The sequence below is a fragment of the Pteropus alecto genome, unplaced genomic scaffold, assembly GCF_000325575.1.
Source record: "Pteropus alecto unplaced genomic scaffold, ASM32557v1 scaffold155, whole genome shotgun sequence".
Taxonomy (NCBI): domain Eukaryota; kingdom Metazoa; phylum Chordata; class Mammalia; order Chiroptera; family Pteropodidae; genus Pteropus; species Pteropus alecto.
Window position 1 is genome coordinate 12272603 of NW_006438113.1, and position 24728 is coordinate 12297330.

The window sequence follows — 24728 nt, forward strand, 5'->3', positions numbered from 1 at the left end:
TTTTTAAACAATGTAGTTCACATTGTAACAGTTTTGGAAGCGGCTGCTCAGGAGCCCTGGGTGGGGTTCAGTGTACCTGGGCCAACCTTTGATCCAGCTTGCTTGCTTTCCTGGTGACGCCTTGTTTGGGGTTCTGTGGATTTGGGGGGTGGGGAGGGAGAACATTTGCCTGAATGCAGCCTGCTAACTCTAGGGGGAGGTCGTGTGGGCTTGGCTTTTGTGAGTGTGTGGACAGTGGTGACCGCCTCATGCCTGCTCTGTATCTGCCTGACTGCTGAGGCCTCCTTTGTGCCTCTGCACTGCTGCCCAGAGCCCATCATTGCTCTAGGCAGTGATAGCCCCTCACCTTGGACCCATTTCATAGATGTTCTTTTTGACCTTAAAATAAATGTGGATGACAAGCTCCTGACCCTCTGGCTTCCAAGTAGAGGGTCTGCTGGTTGTGCTGTCCAGGGGCCTTGGCTGCTGCCTCTCCTCTCGTTGGCCGAATCTTCTGTTCCATTTCTGGTTGCCAAGAGACAGCAAGACCTGCAGTTGCTATTAAATGGACTTAATGATTTTTTGTTTTGCACTAAAGTTTCTGATTTAACAATAAAGTCTGTCAACTAGACCTGAGCATTTCTGTGACAACTCAGCCAGAATCTTGGGTTCTTGGCCAGAGAATGAAGTGGGTGAAGAAAGTCTCTTCTGGTCCCTCCTGAGCTACCTGGGGCCAGGCTGGGTGCAGATCTGCTGTGCCCTTCACCAACCCACTCCCTCCCTCCGAGGCCAGCCACGTGGTAGTTCACCAGAGCCAGAGCGAACTGCTGGTTCCTTGTGAGTTGCTTTTCTTTTAAAATTCAGACCATTCCAGAAACGTTCAGTGAGTACCAGTTAAACAAACCAAGGGGAAAATATTGAGGGAATAACTTAATTTAAAAAAAATACACACCAACACTCTACATTCAAAATCCAAGGGAACATCAGTCATTTCTCTTTATGAGCCGGGCACGTTTGGGAAGCCAGTGAAATGGAGAGAGCGGGTCATGGATGTTAACCTTGTTGGTGTGTAGAGGCAGGGATCACTCACTGCCCCTACCTGGATGTCCAGCCAGGGATGTGGCAAAAATGCAGTGGGACTCGAGGTCAGGGAGTCAAGGCCAGGCAGGGGATGAGGACCGGTGGGAAATGGAGGGCCTGCTTGGCTTCTCCACTCAGCCTGGGCTGAGCTGGTCCTTAAACTCCTGGGTCCCCAGGGACACTCCTTACCTCATCGTTAGACGCTTAATGTTTTTGGTTTTCTTAAAAAAATAACAAATTTTGTGAAGGTAGAGATCAGATGCTGAATGAGCGTCTGGCAGAGGATCTGAGCAGCCGAGGTGGGCTGCCACCACTAGGCCAACTCAGGGTTGTGAGCCCAGGGTTGGCTGGGGGAGGGGCCCACACCCCATGGTCCTACACCCCATGGTCCTGCCCCTGCCTCTGCCCTGGGAGGGGGTGGGGGACAGGCGCTGCTCACACCAGTGAGGAGCCCCACGGATGGTCATAGCTCCGTGATCTCCAGGGGGCTCTCCATGATCACATCTCGAAGCTTGTGCAGGGGTGTTGATTTGGCGGACTCCGTGCGGGCATTGCGCTCAAAGGCACTGGCCTCGGCAGCGGTCAGCGTCTCCAGCGAGCGACCCAGACCCTTCTGATCATCCTCAGGCAGGCTGTTGAGGTCCGTGGCCAGCAGCGTGCCCGTACTGCCGTGCACCACATGGATTCCATCCGGCCCCTTGAGCTCTGTCGGCGGCTTGTGGCAGAAGCGCAGGCTGCCCTGACCTGGGCTGTGTTCCCCTGGCTCCTCCTCTAGCTCACTCTGGATCAGCTGCAAGAGGCCAGGACCCCCCACCCCACCAATGGCTCAGGGTCCCCCCACGTACTCAGGGCTATGCCCAAGGGGTGAGCAGGTGGGTGGCTCCAGAGTCCCACGTGCTGTGTGCCTGTTTCTTCCACACTGCACACGAGAGACCCTGGGCTGGTGCTGCAGCAGGCCTGTCCAGCCTCTAACAGTGTTTCTCAAACTGGGTGCAAAGGGAAGCCATGGATACTTAACAGTGTTACAGATGTGTTCCCATGAATATGGACTTCCTATGAGAATCTTTAATTTTTTGTTTTCGCTTTGATGATCTATAAAGATCCCGTGATGCAACTGTACCCGGGTTTATTACCAAGCAGGGTCAACCCTCATTGTGGCTGGCCTAAAGTATCCACAGGTAAAGTTGGAGAGGATCGATAGGGTGTAGTGGAGACTCACAAATGGCGCTTTTGTCCTGTGTGGAACTCAGCTTCAGCCTATTCCAGTTGGGGATGTTGGCCCAGCTGGTAATCTGGGTTTTTAGATAAAGTCTGACTTTTTAAAGTGCTGACATATTACTGCAGGCAAATAAACATATGTAGACCCTACTTGACCCTACAGCCAGTTTCTTTAAATGACATCACCCTTTAAAGGTATCTTCTTGGGGTTCCTCAAATCTGAGAAACACTGCCTCATTGCCTACCCCATCCCTGGGAAAGCCCACAGCAGAACCTGCTATCTGACTTCCTGCACCCCTACCGATTGCCCTCTTTGGCCCTGGCTGCTGAGCTTCAGACTCTGACTAGGAAGAGGGCAGCAGGAGGGTGAGAGAGAAAGAGCACCCCCAGGGCTGGGGCACGGCACACAGCTCCCCTGCCCGCCCGGCTACCTCAGAGATGGAGGAGTGGCAGGAGGAGGCTTTTTGCACCATCCGCTGTGCAAAGAGCTTTTTGAGGCGCAGGTAATCCTCCAGGACCACCTTGAGCAGCGAGCCCTGGGGGAGGGAAACGGTTAGCCCCCCCACCATGGCCCTCACCCGCCCCTCACTCACTCCCATAACTCTGATGGGCTTGAGGAGGCAAAGGCCTCTAATTCTAGTGTAGAGGATCAGGAACAGAGCCTGGTGACAGCTCACAATGGAGCTGTGGCCCAAAGGCCACTGTGGGCTGAAGCAGCTCTTGGTCAGTGCTGGTGCCCAGGCCCTTTTTACTGCCCTGGTGGTCTCGCCCCAGTGGAGGGCAGGTCTAGTTGAGCCTGGAGGTGAAGAAAGCTCTTTCCCAGTATCTTCCCTGTCCCTGCATCCTCTGGAGGGGGTCCGAGCTCAGCCAGGGCTCTGGGTGCAGGAGCCTATAGGGAGGGCTCACCTTGATGGGGCCTTCCCGAATGATCTGGCCCAGCTTGGCAATGTTGTCGTACTCCTGGATGGCTGCCCGCAAGTACCGGTCATCATCAGGCTTGACTGCTGCTGGTTCACGCCCAAAAGTTCCCTGGGGAGAGGGGACATTAGCCGGGCCGGAGGCAGACATCACACACACATGCACACATACAGGGTAGGGGACCACTTGCCAGAGAACTCAGCTCCTTGGCCAGTGGTGGCGAAGATCTACCCTACCTCTATCCCATCCCTCCTGATCGTCCACCCCTGCCCGCGGCTCTGGCCCTGGCTCACGTGGGTGCGGGTGGGGCTGTTCCATAGGTCAGCGATCTCACTCAGGGTCTCCGGCAGGTCGTCCTCGTGCTCAGCCTGGGCAGCCAGTTCCATGTTCCGGCAGAAAGGATCCAGCCACACTGGGTTGGCCCTGTAAGTGGGGAGTAGGGTAGCGGGAGGAGGGAAGGCTTAAGTGGACAAATGCCCTACCAGCCTCATCTCTCATCCCTGCCCATTTCCCTGGCCAACTGCAGTGCCTTTCATAGAACCAGGGAGTTAGGGACCATAAGTAGGCCCCTTACCCATGACACTTGTGAGTGCGTCCCCCGCTCTAGGATCCCACTAGATCCAGAACAGGACATGTCAATATGGATCAGCTTTGGTTTGGAAGCCTTGCCCTGTACCCAATGACCAAAGTCAATGCCCCCTGGAACCTGGGGGCCTATTAGAGGGTAGGGAGCCCAACTCTGCGACAGGGGTTTTGAGAGTAGAGAGGGGTAGCTGGACCACCAGGGGGCGCACACACCCCAGGTTTCAGCTAGTCAGCGGTTCCCTCACTGTTTGGGAGGCAGCATGGAAGTCTCCAACCCAGCTGGTCCTTGGTAGGCCTCCCCAAAGTGCACCAGGCAGGGCTCCGGGACCCCACTCACCCATCAAAGGAATACTTGTTGGTGTTGGGCATGTCCATGATGTCAATGAAGCCGCGATTCCCTGCAGGGAGCAGGTGGGACATGGAAGGGAGGCGGCCGCCCCAACAGCGCCTGGGAACCTGGACTGGTCCAGGGCCTTCTAGGGCCTGGGCAAGCACTCAAGTTCTCCAGGAACCCCTCCTGCCTCTCACCTCCCCACACATCACAGCCCTTGCTCACCTGCCGAGCCAGCCACTATGGCTTTGAGCTTCCTCTTGTGTCTGGAGAGAAGCAGACAGAGGGGCTGGTGAGGGAAGCTGGGGCTAGGCTGGCATCTCAGGGCCCTGCCTGCCTTCATATCTGTCGCAGGAGCAGGACTGGTCAGCCAATCTCAGGGCAGGGGGATAGGGATAACTCACACAGTCCTGTAGTACCAGTTCATGAGGATGAAGAGCATGGCGGCCAGGAAGAGGAGAATGGCCAGGACAATGATTGCCATCTGGGGAAACAGGGCCAGGCGTGAGCAGGTGAGAGCATCCAGGGCAGAGAGGGGGTTGAGGGAGGAGTACCACCAGGGGTACCTGTAGGGCAGACATGTCATCGGGCAGCCGGACAGAGATGGCAGGCTGCACATCAAGGACATTGTAGTTCCGGAAAAGGTTCCGCAGCTGTTCCTTGTTCTCATCAATCATCTGGATCACCCTGGGCAAGGGGCAGAGACCTTAGCTCTCATCCTTAGCCATCCCCCAAGAGCTTTCCCCAGTCAGGCCAGTCTGCCCAGTTCCCGCTTCGGACCCCTAAAGTTCACCCTCCCCCCAAGCCTTGCGAGATTAAAGCCCACCCAGCTTTGTATCTTACAGGGTTCACCATCCCTTCATACAGGATCTTGTTGGATCCTCACATTCAGTGTAATACTCCCATTTTACAGATGGGAAGAGTAAGGCTCAGAGGGGGCAGGACTCTGCTCATATCCACAAACTGTGTTCTGCTAGCCCTGCCCACCTCTGGGGGACAGCCCCGCACAGCAGGCCTGATGGTGTTGTCTGTGCCTCTGTTGGTGGGTATCCTCCCCAACTCCAGGGCAGGGAGGCAGACTGACAGTCTGAGTACAGGCCCCCACCCACCGGTCCACGTCCAGGATGCGGTTGGTATCACGGTTCACCACATGGATGAGCAGCTCTGTTTGTGCGAAGTTCACCCGACCCTTCTTGTCCACGTGGAACTAGGCGAGAAGGAGCATCCCAGTGTGTGGCAGGGGCAAAGGATGGGTTGGGATGGGCTAGGAGCTCCTCCCACCCTGCCTTAAAAATAAACCCATCACTACTGAGTGCTCACTGAGGACGAAGCACAGTGACCATCACTTCACAGCGCTGTACCGGGCACTATTATTAGCCCCCTGGGAAAAGTGAGGCCCAGAGATCTGGAAGGACTTCCCCAATGTCATGCAGCTAAGAAGTGACTGAAGGGCATATAACCTCTTTCACAGCCGGGACGTCTCCACAATGCCCTGTCCCTCCTTGTGGCCTAGTGCCCCTCTCCCTCCATTGCCCCCAGCCCCAGCATGGGTTCCATGGGCACCTGCACATCATCAGTGTTGACGATGGCGCCGGTGATGTTGGAGAGCAGGCGGATGAACTCCTCCTCAAAGCCACGCACGCGGTCAGGAATCTCATTAATGACGATCTTGACGCGCTGGTCATCCCTCAGGATGTAGATGCCAATGATAGCCGTGTCGTTGTGGCCTGCCAGGTCCCGGGCCACGATGTCCACCACAAAGTAGCCGGGGCTGTAGGCCACGAAGAGGTCGAAGGTGCGTAGGATGCCATCCACACTCCCTGTAGGAAAAGCCCACAGGTGAGGAGCAGCTCAGGGCCCCCCTAATGTGTCCCAGAATCCTCTAGGAAGGGGTGAGGTCCAGGGGCAAGTGACATACCAAGGGAAGACCACATGGGCCTGCAGCAACTGAGAACTCAGATGTCCGCAGAGCCCAGGGAGGGCTTCAGCTTGACGACTGTCAGGAGAGAGTACAGCTCGTGCTGCCAGACCTGCATCTCCTCTACAGACTTCTAGTGAACCCTCCTGATTTTTAACTATTGACCTAAGTTTTTATTTAAACATTCTGCATAGTCAACAAAACACAACTGTGGGCTGTGCCGGCCCAAGGATGAAGAGTTTGAGACTCTGGTGCCCCCTGCTGGAGTGCTATGGACACTTCTGAGCCCCTTCCGTGTCTCTTTCATACTCAGTATTTCAGAATTCAATAATCACAGTAGGGAGACGACCTCAGGAGGTACTGCCCAGTCTTCTCTTAGAAGACAATAGACTTGGGTTTACTGCCCTTTTATAACTGTGTGGCCTTTAGCAAGCTACTTAGCCCTTCTGTGTTTTAGTTTATTAAAATAAAAAGCAGAGAGAGCTCAGAGGACCGAGGGATGGTGTCTGGTTGTGTGATTGGAGGAGGTGGCATATGAACTAGATTTTGAAGGATGGTTGGGGAGAATATATCCAAAGGCAGCGGTGAAGGTCAAGATGGTTTTTCAGGAAGTGAAGAAAAGGGATCAAGGTGCAGGGGGATGGTGTAGAGCAGGCTGAAGGAATGTGCGTTCAGCTTGACTGAGCACAAGGCCCTTAAGGATAGTAGGGGGATCAGGAATCAGCAAGGGGGATTAGGAGGAAGACCTGGTCCTTGAATGCCAGGCCAAGGAGTCTGCATTGACTCCTACAGATAGAAAAGAGCAGGGAAGATGTTAGGGCTAGAAGTAAAGTAATGGGACACCCACTGGGACACCTTCTAGAACCTGACCAAGAGGGGCTCATCCATCAACACAGGCAAGTACACAAGCAGACATTGCACACTTTAGATACAAGCGCGCTCTTTGAATTCTGGTTCCCCGGTGCCTGGCACAGTGCCTGACATGGGAAGGTGAGGTGCACGAATGGAAAGACAAGTGGATATATGGAAAGGAGAATGGGAAGATGAGTGGACGGGTGGGTTGATGGGTGGATGAATGTACGTATGAGAGCAAAGAGGAACAGATGGATGAATGGGTGGGTGGATAGCGGGATAAATAATAGATAGAGGAGGAAATGGGAAGAAGGAAGACACAAAGAAGGAAGTAGGTGGGTAGATGTAGATATGGATAGGTGGATAAATAAAAGGATTAACAAATGATGGCTGACTGGCTGAATGGATGAACGACAGATGGATGGGTAGATGAAAGGACTGACATGGTTGGCTGGCTGGCCACCCGCACCCCATGGTGCCTACACAGACTACCCTCATATCTTCCAGATACAGTCCGTGCAGTGACAGAGGTCTTGGCTGGAGGCCATTCATGTGTGACCAGGCCCCTACCTACCCATGGTGAAGACCTGGCCCACATCCTCGGAGTCGTTGGCAAAGGCCCGGAAGTAGTGGATGGCCAGGATGCTATAGAAGACCAGGCTATTATTGCCGATGTCTGCATCCAGAGCCAGCACCTGGATCAACTCTGAGCCCATCTTGGCATCAGTGGCCACTCCTGAAGGAATAGGCAGGTGGGCGTAAGTGGTAAGGCAGGGGCCACCCCACACCCTGTGCCCAGGCTCCAGTCCCTGCACCTGCAGTGTACTCAGCCTTGGTGAAGCGCGGTGGCTGGTCGTTGATGTCTTCTAGCACTACTCGCACCTCCTGCAGGGTGAGGTCAGTGATCAGGTCCAGGTCTGGTGAAAGTCCACGGGGAGGTGTCCAGCTGCGATTGCTTGAGGCCTTGACAATGAAGGAGAAGACAGCTTCACGTTCCCGGTCCAGGTCCCGCAGCACCAGTAGACGTCCGTCTGGCTGAAGATGGAAGTTCTTCTCTTCGTTCCCAGCTGAAGGTGGGACCCAGACACAGGGTGAGGGGGCAGGGTCAAGGTGGGGCATATTGGGGTCATCTCCAGCCCTAGCATAGGTAGGGCACTAGCCCCATCAGGACCCACCTGCAATGAAGTAGTACACGATGGCGTTGGGGCCCTCATCTGCGTCCACAGCACCTGTCACATTGCCCACGAGGGTGCCATGTGGTGAGTGCTCGGGTACTGTCAGCAACTGGTACTGGGGGCTGCCTTTCTGTAGAGGGGAGAGGTATGTCATCACAGGAGACCCAAGGGAGGCCTGTTTCCAGCTCCTGCCAGAGGGCCCTAGGCAAGGCCTTTGCGACTGGGCACACCTTGCGGGGCGAGCAGAAAGGCTGTAACCTCAAGGGAGCAAAGGCTGAGAGCCTAGGAGCCCCCAGCTCTGCTCTAAGGGATGTCACCCAGTGACATCCTCCATGAGGACAGGACTGGGTTTGGCGTGTTCTCTGAAGTTCCCTAGCACCTGAATGGATGTTTGAACGAGGGGGTCACACTCTCTTATATGCATGTGAGATGTGCACACCCACACTCATGCAGTCTCCAGGGAACATCACATCCCATGTGCAAACGAGTAGGAAAAACCAAGTCAGAGAGTCTGAGTCCACGCAAGGGGCTCAGCCCCAGCTCAAAGTAGAGCTGATTTTCAGGCTTCCTGTGTACATTGTATAAAATTAGAATGTCAGCTCCAGATGTCAGGCATTTTTTTGTCTGCTTTTTTGACTGCCGTGTAGTGCCTTGAAATAGTAGCTGCTCAATACATATTTGTTCTATGAAATGTGTGTAGGTTTCTGTGTGCAACTACGTGTGTGTATTGTAAAGGGGATATGTGCACGTGTGCGCTTGCAGGCAGGGAGTCTCTGTGTGGGCGAGACCGGCGCAGGGGATGGGTGAGAACTCACTGGAGGCCTCACGAAGAGGGGCTCGTTGTCGTCGATGTCATCCAGGGCCACCTGCAGCGGCTGCATGGTCTCATATGGCACTGGCTGGCCCAGGTCGCTGGCCACCAGGATGAGCTGGAGGTGGAGGAGCAGTCAGAGGAAGAAACAGAGGGCCCCAGGCGGGCACTCGCCAAGAGCCAGGTCACCACTCTTAAAGACATTCTAGGTGGGGAGGTGGTGGCCCTGCGCCCAGAGGAAAGCTCCTCCCTTGGCCTCGCCCCTTGAGCCAGGCCCCGCCCCCTTACGCTGTACACCGCCTGCTTCTCGCGGTCCAGGCGCTGCGCGGTCTGGATAAGGCCGCTGATTGGATCAATGGTGAAGTACTCCCAGTCCCGGTTGCCCGTGGTCTTCAGGAAGCTGTAGCGCACCGCCCCATTGAGGCCCTCATCCTTGTCTGTAGCATAGACCTCGTACACGTTGGAGCGCAGCGGGATCTCCTGCGGGGAGGGGGTGGGGGCAAGAGAGGGAGGCTCCTGGGGCGTCGGATGGAGCTCTCATTCTTTCTCCTCCTGTAGCATAATGTCCCTGCCACATTTCAGCATTCTTAGGAGATGTCTGCCTGCCTGGCTGGACTCTCCTGGAGTCTGAGCACCTGCTAGAACATCCCTTCACCCCACTCCTAGCCAAGGCCACTGACCAAATGATGGTCTAGCCTGGGAACCACCATTCTGGAAACTGTCTCAGGTGACTGCCCTTCCAGGGGCTACCCTTATCTCTCTGACCCATTGTATGTTCAGTTTTAGAGATAGAAGGGGTATTCAAAAGCTGAGGCCAAAACCATCCTCTGTTTCTAGGTGTGTCTTGCACTCTGCTACCCCAAACAGTTCTAGGTACCCTCAAACAACACCATCCACCACCCAGTGGGGTACCTGAAAATGAGGGACAGGCTAGAAGGGTGACATAGTAGATTCAGACTAGACACCTGAGTTCTAGTCTGTTATTAATTCGCTATGTGACCTGGACGTGCCACTTCACTTCTCTGAGCCCTAGTTTCCTGAATCCCTTGAGTTAAGTGTAACATATCAAAAAATCTAATTGATGTCGTGCGTTGACCCATGATAAGGCTGCAAGGGCACAAGGAAAAGAACAAGTTTCTTTGCTTTTAGTTGAAAAATCACCAGCTCAGCACAGTTTCACTGTTTATCTCATTGATCGTGACAATCAGAAACTCTGAATGGCAGTTATAGCTAGTTAATAGAAAGTCAGATGACAAACAGGTTATTATCGAACAAATGCTAGTTGCTGAGAGACATGAATCTTTCAAAATATGGAGCCCTTGAAGAGGAAAAAGTTAGTAAATGGGGCCTTTGGTGTGGAAAAGAACTAGATTATTATGAATTTATATCCTTCTTCATTCAACAAAGGATTTGAAGCAGCTTACAAGAAAGTATAAATTATAATAAGAGTAAACAAGTTAAAAAAATCAGGGTAAAGAAATGTTTGGCAGGAAAATGGGAACTGAGGGATAGGAGGTAAGCTGTGTATGCTAAGACACTGCAGGGCCACTGAAGATGGACTGGCCATTCTGAGCTCCCTAATGGGCAAAGGAAAGAGGACCAATCATTACAGTAGACACAGGTAAAAGCAAATCACAATGTAAAAACAGTGTTTCCTGGAGCTCAGGCCTGGCAGCAATGTCTCCCATGGGACCTCAAAGAGGAGATAAGAGTGATCACAAGGACTTAATGCTGACATTTGGAGACCTGGAGACATGGTGAAGTTTGGGGAGCAAAGAACAAATAGGAGACACCCTGATTATACCACCAAGGAGCACTTTGGGCCTGGCTGCTGAGACGGAAGGAAAGGGTAGGAGACAGAGGAGGACTTCTCCATCTTTACAAGGCAATTTAGAGCAAGGAATGAAAAAAATTGGAGAGGTTCCAGAAGCTCGGCCACTTCCCCTTGTTTCTTATTTTGATGCCCATCCTCAGCTCCTAGGCTGTTTCCACTTTGGTATGGGTAGGAACAACAGACAGACGGAAAGGGTATGTATGTTTATTTTGAGACAGTAAGGGGGAAGTGGATTTCTGGGAGACTGTCCTTCCTGGCAGATATTTAAGAGCAAGAGATGGAGCTTCTACTATTATTAGTCCCATTTTGCAGATGAAAAACCAGACTGAGAGAAGTTACTTGCTCAAGGTAATTTGGCTGGTAAGCGATAAAGTTAGATATGAACCCAAGACCTTTTGCTGACAAGGCCCATATTACTAACCACTGTTCAGTACTGCCCTGTGTGGCACTGAGCAAGTCTGTTCCCTACTCCGGCATCAATTTCTCCACCTTCACAGCGGGGGCCCTTTCACTCTTCCAGGCATGACTGTAGGATGAGGAAGTGGTCTGGATATTGGAAGGGGGATGTGGTGGGCAGGAGGCCCCAGGAGACAGCAGTACCTCTCTGATGTGGAGGATGGTGCCGTTGGGTGGGCGCACGAAGATGGGGCGGTTGTCATTGACATCGATGACCTCCACCAGGAGCATGGTTGTTCCCCAGAGTGGGGGCTCTCCGCCATCTGTGGCCACCACAGTCAGGTTGAACCTCTCATAGGAATGCAGTGGCCGCTTTGTGGTCACCAGGCCTGAGTCCATGTCCACGTGGAAGGCCTCTGGCAGGAGGGCAGGGCATGGCTCTGGCTGAGACATCCTTCCCATGGCCACTTGTTCCTCCCACCCCGCACCCTCCCAAGGCATCGCTGGTGGAGGGCAGGCTACATACCCACGCCAGGGCCCTCAAGGGAGTAGGCCAGTTCCCCATTGGTGCCCTCGTCTTGGTCGGTGGCCATCATGGTGATGACCGAGGTGCCTGCTGGCTCATTCTCATACACGCTTGTGCTGAATTGGGGCTTGGAGAACTGTGGCCGGCAGTCATTGACATCCAGCACCTGGATCACCACCTGCAGGGGGAGGTTGAAGTCAAAGGTCAGGAGCATATTGAGAGCTACTTCAGGTGACCTAGTCACAGATGAGTAAAAAGAGGTGGACAGTGCCCACTGTTGGAGTCTGACCTCAAACACATTTAACCCCCTGAGCCTCTTACTTGTACATTGGGGATGACACATCTCTTCTCAGGGGCTTGTGGGGCTCACCTGTGACGGTGTATGCTAGATGGTGACAGTATGTGTGCAGTGCCTGGCCCAAGGAAACATTCGCAGATGGGACTGTGCTTAACAGGTCTCTGTGTCTGGGCCCTGAAGCAGGAAGCCCTCCTGGGCACCTCCTGCACTGCCCCTGGCCCCTGCCTTCAGTGGCCCCGTACATCACATTCTAATTTCTGGACCTTAATGCTAGATGGTGATTCCTCCACCCTTGAATGTCCTCTCTTGACTGGGATTTGTGTCTGGCCTGGGACGTGGCTCTCTCTGTGGACCCCACAGCCCAGGGCAGGAGGACTTTTTTTCCTCCTGGCTCCTGTGGCCCTGCCTGACTACATCCTCACTGAGCTTTTCACAGAAGTGATTTTAAGAGCCCCTTTCGGTGCACAAAGCACTTTCTACTCCCCACCACCCCACTGCCCTGGGAGGGAAGCAGCCTTAATCTGACATCAAACACTGTGCTTTTCCCCACACAGCACATGGCTAGGTGACAGGGACAGGATTCAGATGTGTGTGAGTGCTCCCAGCCTCTTCCCCCTACCTGCTAAAAAGAATTTGCCCACCCAGCTTTTCACCTTCTCACCCAGGAGAGTTTTTTTGGAAAGTTAGGTTATTGTAGGGAGAACTGGAAGAACTGAATGGAGAAAGACATGCCTGGATAGGGCAGAAAGAAGTGGGGATAATTAAAGTAAAGCCTCAAGGAATGGGACTTTGGACAGAAATGGGGTGGAGTGTAGAAGGTAGGGTACTGGCCTTAGAGTAGCTGTGGACGCTAGAACTGAACTGGGAATGGGGCTGTGAATTTGATCTCTCGTTAATGTTTTTTAAGAAACATAAATAAAGATAATTGCTTTAAAATTATGTTTAGGTGCCGGACTATTTCTTTCAGTGGGACACGATGGAGACGCTGGGCCATGTGGAGCCCCAGGCTTTATTTGGGTTATACCCAGGTATGTTTAGCTGCCTTCGCAAGGGTTTGGCACAAGAGATTTCTGCTAGAGTCCCCCAATCCCTAAGCCACAGCCACTGTGACTTATCCAGCTAAGCTCTTGCCTTCTTCCTGCTGTCATATCTCTGAGGGGACCAGGTGACTCTGCTCCTGCTTTGCAGCAATCATTCTCTAAAGGCTTTGCTTGCTGCTTCTACAACCCTAGTCCCCTGGTGTCCCTGGCCCAGGCTGGCACCCCTCACCTGCACTGAATTCTCTCGACGGTTGCTGGCTATATCCCCGGGGTTGTCTTTGGCCAAGGCAGTCAGGATATAGTGGTCCTTCTTCTCCCGGTCCAGAGAGGACAGCACATAGATGTCACCCTAGTAGGGGGAGGTGGAGTCAGGTCTTTCATCAATTCTGCATTTATTTATTGAGCATCTACTATGTGCCAGATACTGTTCTGGGCTCTGGAGATACAGCACTGAAGAGAAGAGACAATGGCCCTTGCCCCGATGGAGCTCTCATTCTAGTGGCTCTTGCTGTTCATAGTGCCAGGCCAGGAGCACGTGTGACTGTTTACACCGAGCAGGAAGGAGAGAACGCTGCCGAGAGCGCAGAATGCAGGGGGATGTCGGCACGGGGAGGCAGTGCGAGGCGAAGTCCAGTTCTAGCCCAGCAGCTGGGGAACGCCCTACCTGACCAACCGCCCCAGGCCACAGGGCTCTCTCTCTACCGAAACAGCAGCTTTGAGCCAATTTGCAGACACTGGAAATCACCTTTTCTCGAGTTTCTGCTCCCCTACAAGTCTAACACTCACGGAAGCTCGGAAGATGTACTGAGTATAGGGCCACAGAGGTGTCAACTTTCTGCAGAGCTGCCTATGTCTCTCTTGACAGTTTCAAAAAGCAGTCGCATGGACTTGAATCAAGTTTTTGAGTCTTTTGGGAAAGCATCTCAGAAGTTTTTCCCCACAAAAGGCTAGCTCCAAAAGACTTTGGCTCCTTCCTTCCATGTCTGCTGGGACAGAAAGGCCACAGTCTGCAGGATGTCTGGGACTCCGAGAACAGGGCTTGCTGACTTGGCTAAAACCTGAGGCTATGGATGTCCAGGTGGCAGGACCCAGAAACAGAGGGATGACTATAATACTTTTGGTGGCTTCTCAGCCTATGACCCTGGGCCCTCCCCAAACCCACTCCCTCCATTGCCTGCTTACCGTAGTGGGGTTGATGGAAAACTTGCCCTCTCCATCCCCGAGGCTGTACTCAATGAGGGCAAAGTTGCCCGAGTCAGCATCAGTAGCAGTGACTGTCAGGATAACTGTGCCCACAGGCACATCCTCAAAGACAGCTTCCTAAGGCCCAGTGGGCAGGGAGAAAAAGAGTAGGCCAACGTCAGTCCTGGAGTCTATGCCCCTGCCCTAGGACTCACTGATACAGACAACCGAGGGCATCAAGCTGCTTGTAGGATGGTTACTCCCATGAGGCTTAGAGGCTTGCAAAGTGGTAACAGAAGATGCCCAAAGGCCCCAAGGAATGGGCACATGTCCTAGACCCAATTTGTTGGCCTGGCCACCCACCTGATAGGAAGGCTGGTCAAAGATAGGGTTGTTGTCATTGATGTCCACAATCTCCAGGTAGACAGGGATCTCAGCTGCCCGGGGTGGGGACCCATGGTCTGAGGCCCTCACGGTGAAGTTGAGCCAGTGCACTTCTTCATAGTCTACCGTCCGGTTGGCAATAACCTTCCCTAAGACACAGAGGCACCCAGTGCCATTTTGGCTATTCCTCACTTATGGGAGCTCTCCAAAGTATGAAGAGAAGGATCTGGAGCTCTGAGGGGCAGATGTGGTCCCCTGAAGAAGAAGGATGGCCAAGCAGCACTGCCCAGTGGCATCCAGCTATTCTCCTTACTGGAGGGTGGAGAGCAGCTGGCATCCAGCCGTTCTTACTGGAGGGGTGACAAAGCTTTGCACAAGACAGAGGGATGAACATCAACATGCCCAGGACCTCCTCTGAGATACTTCCTGCTGGCCTTCTTGCTCCCTAACTGATACTAATATGGTCAGCCCTCTGTATCCACAGGTTTCAATCTGCTGTTGGTTGAATCTGCAGATATGGAACTGTGGATGTGAATAGAGGGTCGACTATGGAACTTGAGCATCTTTGAATCTGGGTATCCACACGGGGTCCTGGAACCAATCCCCTATGGATACTGAGGGATGACTGTTGCGGAAGCTGGGGTGGTAGAGATGGTGGTGGAGTATTCTAGGTTTCCAGCAGACCTCAAAGGGGCTTCCATCCCAATCTAGGAACAGGTACTCTGTCCTTCCCTCTAGTTTGGGCATCTGCTAGTGAACATTGGCCATATTGGCCTTGGCCTAGCTCACTGAGGGGCCATGGGGTGGCCTCAACTGGAAGGTGAGAAGTGGGATGTGGTCCCTCTTGGAGGCTAAGCAGGCACACATATGTCCCCCAACCCTCCTCAGGCAGATTTCCTACCTACCTGCTGAGGAGTCTTCCAGCTGCACGTAGCCTGGGGGCACCAGATCCAGCAGGGTGTAGGTGATCAGCCCATTGAGACCCTTGTCAGGGTCCACGGCTGCCACGGCGATGAGCGTGGTACCCGGGGTCGCCCCCTCCAGGACTCGCTCTGTGTAGTAGGTGATCCCAAAGGGCTTGAACTGGGGCGTGTTGTCATTGACATCCAGGATGTTGACTGTCAGCTTGGCTGGGGTGGAGGTAGGGGTTGAGGGTGATGTGAGGGGCACCAATATGGCTGGGCCAGGCCTTCCTAAGACTCAGCCACACCCAGAGAAGATGGCAGCATCTTATAGCCCTCTTGGGATCCCCGAAGCTTGAGCGGTGGCACGTGACCCTTTCCTCTGGTCTGGTAGCTCTCTCTCTCAGGGGGAAAGAGGCTTGGGTTCCACCAGCTGTCTGGGTAACCTCGGTAAAGCCCCTGGCCCTTACTATACCTCACTTTCCTAACCTGTCCAATGAGAAAGGACTAAGATGATCTTTAAGACCCTTTCCACGATTCAGCCTTCTGTCTCCCGTCTGAGTCGTTCCCTCTATATAATCAGCCTTGGCCCTTTGCTCTCTGAGTGTAGGACATGTAGAAGATGGCCTGCCCTCCTGCCCTGACCAGCCCTGAATAGTCTGCCCTTCCTGAAAACAGTCCTCTGGGTTATAAAGATAACAGACGATATCTGCCAGGCTTATCTCCTCACCCCAGCAGTTGTCTTTGCCTCATGGCAGAGGCCACTTGAGGCTACCCCATCGCTACATCGCTCTCCCTGCTCCCCATTCTTCTCACACAAAATCCATGTCTCTAGCAGCCCCTTGCAGCCCATGCCTCAGGCTGCAGTCAGGGCAGTCTGTACCGGCCTGTGGCAGGCAGCATCCAGCTCCTCTTCTCTGCTGTAGTGCCTGTGCACTCTAATGTGGTGTCTCTGGCTTCAGATCAGCTTTCCTTGCACCTTCATTCCTCTAAACTGACCCTGTGGCTTCCTATTAGATCTGAGGTTCCTGTCTCACATCCCAGGCACACGTTTGTTACCAGTTCTGATAATGGATTCCAACCTGTAACCCATCCTTTTCTCGGTTCCTATCCAGCCTCTACCAAGCCTCCCTCCCACTCTAAGCCTTGAGTTTCATGAACACACAAAATTTGGGCTTCTGGATACTCCACGCTGAGCCCAGCCCAACAACTGGGACACACGTCCACCTTGTGCCTCGCTGTAGCTGCCACCTTCTACGTCCCTCCTTCCTTCCTGGGGCTGGGACTGTACCTGTTCCTGGCCTGCCCTCCCGCCCTGATCAGCCCTGAGTAACCAATGGGAGATGCCTGTGTGGGAACCTTACCATTTGGCATGCTGACAGAGCGCTCTGGTAGGTCGCTAGCATTGTCAATCACCGAGAGAGTAACCTCATAGGTGGCAACCAGCTCCCGGTTCAGGGGGGACTTCACCATTACAGATCCTGTAGACCAGACCAGATCAGGTTCAGCCTGAGGGGAACCCCCTAAATTCTGGGCCTCCCAAGGGTGTTCCTGGCCAATCCTCCCAAGCTCCACTGAAGGCAACGGTCCCCCATCGACATGAGATTTGGTCTCAACTTTGGCTGGGATGAGACCACAGCCACCTGCAAGCTGGGGTACATCAATCTGCCCCTCACTCATTGCTTACTAGCTGGTAACCTTGGGCAAATGATTTAACTTCACTATACCTCTGTTTCCTCATTCGTAAAATGGGGATAATTACAGTACCTACTACATATGCTTTTTTGAGGATTATAGCAATTAAATGAGTGTAAAGAGCTTAGAGCATGCTTGGTAATAGAGAGTGCTATGTAATTGCTTGTTTAAAAAATGCTTGTATTCCATTACAATGTGAATCTACTGAACACTACTGAACTGTACATTTGAAGATGGTTAAGATGGTAAATTTTGTTATGTGTATTTTATCACAATTTAAAGTGCTTGTATTCTAGGGAGATCCAGTATAAAGGAAGGTCAAGGCCACTAAAACTCCGGAGGGGGTTCCCTGGAGGGGACAGTGGTGGATTAGGCTGGGTAGTCATGATTACTCCCTTGTCTCTAGTAAGCGGGGCACGATGTGGCTGATGGTGGGAAAGGAACACAATCCTACATTAGTACCAGCAAAGAGTTGTTTCTTTCCCTCTTACCCACTGCCCCTCAGAACCTCTGCCTGCTCCCAGTCACAGAGGAACCCTCCAGAGACTTAAGATTAAACTAGGCAGATCTAGTTTGGCTGATCTCAGGGATGCTCTGTTGGGACCGCTCTGCTTCCTGCCTGTTGGAGTGCCTGGTGGCTCCTCCTCCCATCAGCCTCATCCCATCAGCCTCATCCCAGGGTGAAACTTCCTCTACTTCCAACTCCTTCTCAGGCCTTGAGGTCTCTGGGGTTCCCTTCCCCTTGGCAGATCCCCCTGCTGGGTTTCTGTCCTCCTCGGGTCCCCAGCCATGGGGTGGTCACTTACCCTGGGGCGCTGCCTCCTCCTCCTCCTCCTCTTCCTACTCTCGCTCCCTGTCCCCGAGGCTGGGGAGCGAGGATGGGGAGAGGGTGGCTGCATTCAGTCTGCAAAGGCTGGGCCACGGCCTTGGCCTGGGCCCCACAGGATGGGAAGGGTGGTGGGGGTGCAGTGGGTATGGAGGGAGGCAATGGGGTGAATCAGAGAAGAGATGAGGTGGGAAGTGACAGAGAAACAGAGCTCAAACCTGTGGGCCTGCCAGCCGTGAGGAAGAGAGAAGAGGGTTAACATTAGTTAGTTCAGGGTGCAGAAGGGATGGAGCAGAGCAGGGCATGGGCGGGGGGCCTGGTACTCAGAACTGACCAGAGCAGGAGGTTTGGAAGGGAGGTTGTGAAGTGGAAGAGGAAGAAGGGAAGGAAGCCAGGGGAACACGTGAAAGCCCAGTTCACACAGAGAGGAAGGGGGAGGGAAGATGAGCACAACAGATGGAGAGAGTGTGAGGAAGAGGGGGAAGAGAAGGCACTGGAAAGAAAAATAGAGAGAAAGAATCAGTTAGAGAGAAGGAGAACAGAAAAGAGGACAGAAAAGAGAAAATGGTAGAGGCACCAGTACTGCACAGTAATGTTGGACGGGGTGTGGAGCAACTCTCCGTGGTCCTGACCACCACTGCAATGAGATTTTGCTAACCTGGGACACGGCTTAACCCATCTGACTTTTAGTGCTCATGGTTTTCCTGTCTTCTTTTTCCCTTTGGGCCTCAGATGTAGATTGAGTTAAGCATATTTTTGCACACTGTGTTCATTGGCGCCATTCTTGTTTTATGCATGTATCTACTCCTTGTATTCCCGTACACCTTGCCCCTTCCCTTCTCTGAGACAATTATTATAATGTATTGAAGTGTATTTTTTTATTTGAAAGTGTTTCTGAAAATCATTTATGGCTTTGTGTGTATATATCTTACATTTATGCAAATGGGACTGTGGTATATATATCCCATCCTATTTCTTACTCTTTTCATTAAGTACTTATTTTTAAGGTCTATCCATATTGCTCTTTGTGAGTCTAATCTGTTGCTTCTAACTGCTGCCTGGTATCCCATGGTGCATACTTACAATGTTTTAGTTTCCAATTTCCCAAGGATGGGTGCCCAGGTGGCCTCCAACTCCCACCACCCATAACATTGCAGTGACTATCCTCAGAGAGTCCCATAATTGACCTAAGAATTTCCTTGGGACATATACCAAGGAGCAAAATTGCTGAGTCATGGGGTATGAGTGCATTTTGTGCTAGATTGCTGTCTGTTGGTCAAATTGGTCTCAACTCCTACAGCAGTGTATGAGGGTTCTGATGTCCCCACATTGTCACCAATACTTAATATTGCTCAGCATCCTAATATCTGCTAACTGGTATCTCATTGCTGTTTTACTATGCATTTCTCTAACTAACAATAATTTTTAGCATTTTGTAATAGTCATGTTAGTTTTTCCGTCACTCCTCTGGGCTTTCCAAGAAGTATACCTGTGAGGTCCCATGTCCCTTCCCTAACTTCCCAGAGGAGAAAATACACTGAACTTTTGGAAAAATGGTAAAACCATTGAAATTATAATAAGCTGCATAAATTATAAAAGAGGCCACGGTTCCCTTTGTTTGGTGATAGTGTAAGAAAATCATTAAGGATATACATACACACATACATATGGGGGGAGATATACATATATCTTACAGATGCTTTAAATATCAGCATACATAAAAAAGTGTTCTATCACTTAATTATTAAAAAAATGCATATTAAAACGAAGTACCATTTTCCTAGAAAATTACAAACATAAAAACTCTATAATATTTTGCAACAACTATGTATAGTGCCAGGTGGGTACCAGACTAATCGGGGGGATCACTGCATAAATTATATAAATGTCTAACCACTATGCTGTACACTTGAAACTAATATAAAATAATATTGAACTGTAACTGAAAAAAATAATTTAAAAAACTTTCTAATATTTAATGCTTGCAAGAGTGTAGTAAGATGGGCACTCTCATGCAACACTGGTAGACTGAGAGAATCAGAATGAGAGGGAGCTCGTTAAGGGAGGAGGAAGAAGAGAAAGGAGAGAGGGAAGGAGCAAAGGGAGAGATGGAAAGCAGAGGGAAGGATACGGTATCGACAGGGAAGAGAAGAGCAAAGACAGAGGAGCAGCTGAGGGGGAGCGGGGAGCGGGGGGAGAGAGAACATGAAAGAAGAGGGTGAGGAAAAGAGACTAGGGCAGGGAGTCGGGACCTGGGGTGGGAGGGGAGCAGGCCCTTGTACCTGTGTTGATATTCACGGCAAAGGCGTCCTCCTGGTCGGTCACCAGGCGGTCGGTGTCGTCCTTGGCCATGATGCCAATGATGTGGTACTCCAGCTTTGGGTTGAGGTCACGGTCGATGGCGGTGACATTGGCAATGACAGTGCCTGGCTCTGCTGACTCCAGCACACTCACTGTCTGGATGGGGTTGAGGAACTCAGGGCGGCAGTCATTAATGTCATCGATAAGGATAGTGATGATGGCTGTGCCTGAGAGAGGGATGGTGCCTCGGTCGGTGGCCACTATTGTCAGCCTGTAAGATTCCTGTTCCTCCCTGTCGATGGTGGCATTGCCCACGCGGATGACTCCAGTCACTGGATGGATGAGGAAGCGGTCCTGAGCTCCAGCTTCTATTCGGTAGATCAGCTCCCCATTGAGGCCACTGTCCTCATCCGTGGCTGTGACCTGAAGAACTGAGAATCCTGTGGGGGTGGGTGAGAATAGGGAGTAGCTGAGCACAGTGGCCTCTTCTAAAAACATCACACCAACCAACAGACATTTGTTGGTGGTTCACAAGGGCCCCTTCTTACCACGGCCTTGCCAACACATTTTTCATGTTTGTGATTTTGTAGAAAAACAGTATCTTATTTTATTTTACATTGTTTGTGAGATTGAACAATTTAAAATAATTTAATACTCAGTTGTATCTTCTGCAAATTGCTTTTGTCCTTTGCCCATTTTGTCAATTTGTACAATTATATAATTAGGATAACTTGTGACAAATATCTTTTTTCTCAGGATGTTGCTTGTCTTTCAATATTGGCTGTAATTATTTGATGTAAAGAAGTATACATTTGTATGCGTTGAAATTTAATATTTTTCCTTTTTAAAGTTCTTCTGTTTCTTATGTGCTTAGAACCTTCTTATCCCAAAGTCAGATCACCTAAAGCTTCTTTTTTATTTTCTAAGGTTTTCTACTTTTTTATATTTTCTTTAGAATGTCTTTGGGTTTCATTTTAATGTCTGATGGGGGTTGAGAATCTACATTAAATATTAATAGATGTTTTGCACACTAAATAATTAGTTTTTACTACTGGTTTCAGTGTTTCATTTATCGCACATTACATTCTTTCATTTATTAGTACCTGTTTTTGAGGTACTTTGTCACAGACTCTTGTGCTCATGATTTTAAATGCTGTAGTTTTATAATATGCTTTAATATTTGCTAAGTCAAATGTGGCTTTCTTATACCTATTTTTCAAAATGTTCTTTCTTCGAGACGACCTTTAAAATCAAATTTACCCTCCCCTCAAATCTTATTTACTTTTGATGGGAATCACATTAATGCTATTTTGATTTTAAAACAGTCTTCCCATTCAGGAACATGGGAGGAACATACTTTAATCTCATTTTGCATACTTTAATCTCATTGTGGATCAGAGAAGAAAAGTGAGGGGGCCTGGGTCTCCTGACTCCCTCTCCAGTGCTCTCTTCATTCATTCTGCTGCCTGTCCTTCTTCCCACTGAAGGTAAATTCTGCCTCCAACCTGTGAGGCTCCAGTCCCCACATACCACCAACCAGCTCCTGCCTGGGGGCCAGGGCCTGGGACTTGTGCCCAGTTTACCTGGCGGGCAGTTCTCCAGTAAGTGGATGGTGAGGGCTGCAGGGCTAAAGGTGGGCCAGTTGTCATTGTCGTCTAGGATGGTGACGAACAGGTCGGCTGTGCCGTTGAGCAGCCCAATGTCCTCAGCCAGCAGCAGCAGCTCCAGGACAGGAGGTGAGAAGGCTTCCCGGTCAATGACAACACCTGACCTCACGGTTACCACACCTGGCACCCAGCACCACCAGCCAGGGAGATGCAAAGGGAAAGGGGTGCAGTGGGGAGACAGGGCAAGAGCCAGCAAGAGGGGACAGAGAAAGACCAGGGCATGACATGGAAAACAGATTAAAAAAAAGGAGCAGAGAAAGCAACAAATGACTTTCTTCCCTAAAAGCTCAAAAACAAATGTTTAGGGAGGTCCCCTAGGTGCCAGTCTCCTGGGATTGTCCCCTTCCCAGATGCTCTCTGCAGTTCTCCAGAGTCCTGCCTGGAAGGAGCGACCCAGAGTGGAGGACTGACCTGCTCTATTAAGAGAGGTACTAGTATATCTTTCCTTGTTATCACCTGTCACCAAATTGGCCTACTGTTTGGGACTAGACAGATGTAACATAGTCTCTGGGGATATTTGGGTCTGATTTGAGGACAGAACTTTGGTTGCTTCTGGCTGACTAGGGGCCTGAGTTTCTGGCCTGGGCAAGGGGAGATGGAAGGAGTGGGCTGGAAGGCTCTCTGCCTAGGCTGACAGTTTATAAACTAGCAGGTCCCTTATGTTGTCCCCACGCCTTCTCCTGGGCTGCCTCCCTAGCCTGGCCCCTAGATGGCCTAATCCAGCTGCAAGGTGGGGGCTGTGAGAAATGGGGTCTCCATAGAGAGCCCAGATCCAGCAGTAAGAAGGGAAGCCCTAGATCTAGCAGGGGGCTTACTCCCACCACCCCTAGAAGACGTGGAGCCAGGCTGGGAGTGTTGCGGGTGGGGGTGGGGTGCAGAGGCCTCACCGGTACTGTTGTCGATGTCAAAGAGGCCACTCTGGGCACCCAGCAGCTGGTAGGTCACCACGGCATAGACATCCAGGTCTGCATCCAGGGCCAGGATGGGCCCATTGAGCACTGTGAGGGGGGTTCCTGGGCCAGAGGAAGAGGGGTCACTGCAGGGTCAATTTGCCCCCACCCCGCCCCCACCCCCAACCCCTTCCTGGTGAGCCATGGCTGACGATGGATGAGAGGGAGGGAGGTGAGGTGGATGGGGTGGGGAGGCCCTGGGCCGGGCTGCGGCAGCCTTGGCAGACTGACGCAGATGCCTGGGGAGCGGCCTCAAAGCCCTGCTGGGGAGAAAACACAACAGTGGTGAGCAAGCCCCTCCTGCCCACCTGGAGCATGCCTGCCTTCCCAGCAGTCTTTGAGGCTGGCCACTCCGCGGGAGGGTCTGGGGGCTCCCTGACATCCCTGCCCTATGTGTGGGCCCTGTCTATGTATGCATACTCCACCCAGCATAGCCACACGTGTGGGTACACAACACTTAATACAGGTGTCTGACCATGCATAACTAGGTATCCACACTTGTGTGTGGGACTTCTGTGTTCATGTGGCCACAAGCGCACACATGGGAGCACTTGTAGGCCTGGGAGTCCTCTGGTTATGAGCCTGTCTGCCTCTGCAGGTGGGCACATTTGCACACCGACTGCACTGTGTAGGCACCCATGTTCCTATGCATGTGCAGATGTGTAAGCCCACGCATGTGCCTTGACATGAATATGTACTGGTTCATGTGTGTGCATATACACTGGCAGGATTAAGAAATAAATTCATGTAGGGGAACATCCAGCAAGACACAAGGAGTATCTCAGGTGATCTCATTTTGACTTAGGATCAAGGCTTGGGGGGCTGGGGAGGCTGGAGGAAGAGTAAGGGGAACTCCCTGAGGGACAGAAAAAAAGAGATTCTGTCCCCTTGAAGAAAAGTGAGGCTGGTCAGTGCATGTGTGTGGGGAAAGGCCATTGCTTGCCTACCCAGGGCTCCCTGCCCCCGCCATCTCTGATTATAGATGTTCCCTGAGCTTCCAGAAGCCCCCAGGATGCTCTGTGACCCTGGGGGGGAGGGAGCAGAGAAGGGCGGGCTTACTCCCCTCCTGGGTAGTCCTCACTCTTAAATGTCCCTCTTGAGGAGATGGTAGGGCTGCTCTCAGACCGCTTTAAGGAGCAGTGACCACTTTCAACCAGATCTTTGGCCTCTTTGGTGGCTCCTAAGAGGCCTGGCAGCCTGGGCTCACCAGCTCCTCAGAACTGTGCCCCTCCCTCTCCTCTACACCCTTCTGCACCTGCTGGCTCTGTGTTCAGCCACATGGTGAGGCTGCCTCCCTAGCCAGGCCTCAGCCGGGTCCCCATCAGGCACAAGGTGAATCCACAGGCATCTGGGGCCCAGGTGGTACCTGGCAGCAGCAGGAGTTCCCAAGTAGGTCCAGCACCTACCAGCAGGAGAGTTCTCCATCACTTCTGCCTGGTAAGTGCTCTCAGTAAAGAGGGGGTGGTTGTCATTCTCGTCCGCAAGAAAGATCAGCAGCAAGTCAAAATCCTGTGGGAGGCACAATGGAGGGCATGTGTATGTCATATTCTAGTAAGGTGTTCCAGTCGGAGGAGGGAGAGTGGGGGAGGTGGGTCATGGCACAAAGGTAGATGATTAAAAAGCCCACACTAGTTGTCCAGAGACTGGGTTCAAGTTCCTGCTGTGTTAGCAGCTTACTGGGTGGCCTTGAGCAAATAATTTACCCTATCTGGGCCTCAGTTTTCCAATTTGGCAAATGGGGATCTTTCACAAAGATGTTGTGAAGTTCACAGGATGCTATCTCCACTGCGGAACTGAGGAAACCAAGGGCCAGAGGGAGTGACTAGTCAAAGCCACACAGCTAGAAAAGGGAGGCTCTGT

The 24728-nt window shown here is 51.9% G+C and overlaps 1 protein-coding gene across 2 annotated transcripts in view; it reads right to left on the reverse strand.

Moving 5' to 3' along the window:
* Positions 1-448: 448 nt before the first annotated feature.
* LOC112482673 (cadherin-23) overlaps positions 449-24728 on the reverse strand; it is a 25960-nt gene continuing 1680 nt past the window's right edge. Inside the window, exons 3-28 of one of the 2 annotated variants that reach the window (XM_025049329.1) lie at positions 24275-24377; positions 22806-22931; positions 21835-22038; positions 20233-20691; positions 16794-16910; positions 15433-15657; positions 14507-14676; positions 14144-14281; positions 13191-13310; positions 11624-11801; positions 11302-11513; positions 9156-9347; positions 8872-8985; positions 8057-8186; positions 7697-7948; positions 7456-7617; positions 5675-5931; positions 5221-5318; positions 4678-4798; positions 4516-4595; positions 4337-4377; positions 4118-4178; positions 3489-3618; positions 3184-3306; positions 2709-2813; positions 449-1849 (exon numbers count right to left, since the gene is read on the reverse strand). In XM_025049329.1, coding sequence (XP_024905097.1) covers positions 1523-1849; positions 2709-2813; positions 3184-3306; positions 3489-3618; positions 4118-4178; positions 4337-4377; positions 4516-4595; positions 4678-4798; positions 5221-5318; positions 5675-5931; positions 7456-7617; positions 7697-7948; positions 8057-8186; positions 8872-8985; positions 9156-9347; positions 11302-11513; positions 11624-11801; positions 13191-13310; positions 14144-14281; positions 14507-14676; positions 15433-15657; positions 16794-16910; positions 20233-20691; positions 21835-22038; positions 22806-22931; positions 24275-24293 — 4161 coding nt within the window. In that variant the 5' untranslated portion in view covers positions 24294-24377 and the 3' untranslated portion in view covers positions 449-1522. The remainder of the gene's footprint in view (positions 1850-2708; positions 2814-3183; positions 3307-3488; positions 3619-4117; positions 4179-4336; positions 4378-4515; positions 4596-4677; positions 4799-5220; positions 5319-5674; positions 5932-7455; positions 7618-7696; positions 7949-8056; positions 8187-8871; positions 8986-9155; positions 9348-11301; positions 11514-11623; positions 11802-13190; positions 13311-14143; positions 14282-14506; positions 14677-15432; positions 15658-16793; positions 16911-20232; positions 20692-21834; positions 22039-22805; positions 22932-24274; positions 24378-24728) is intronic. The other variant, XM_025049328.1, reaches the window with a different exon arrangement.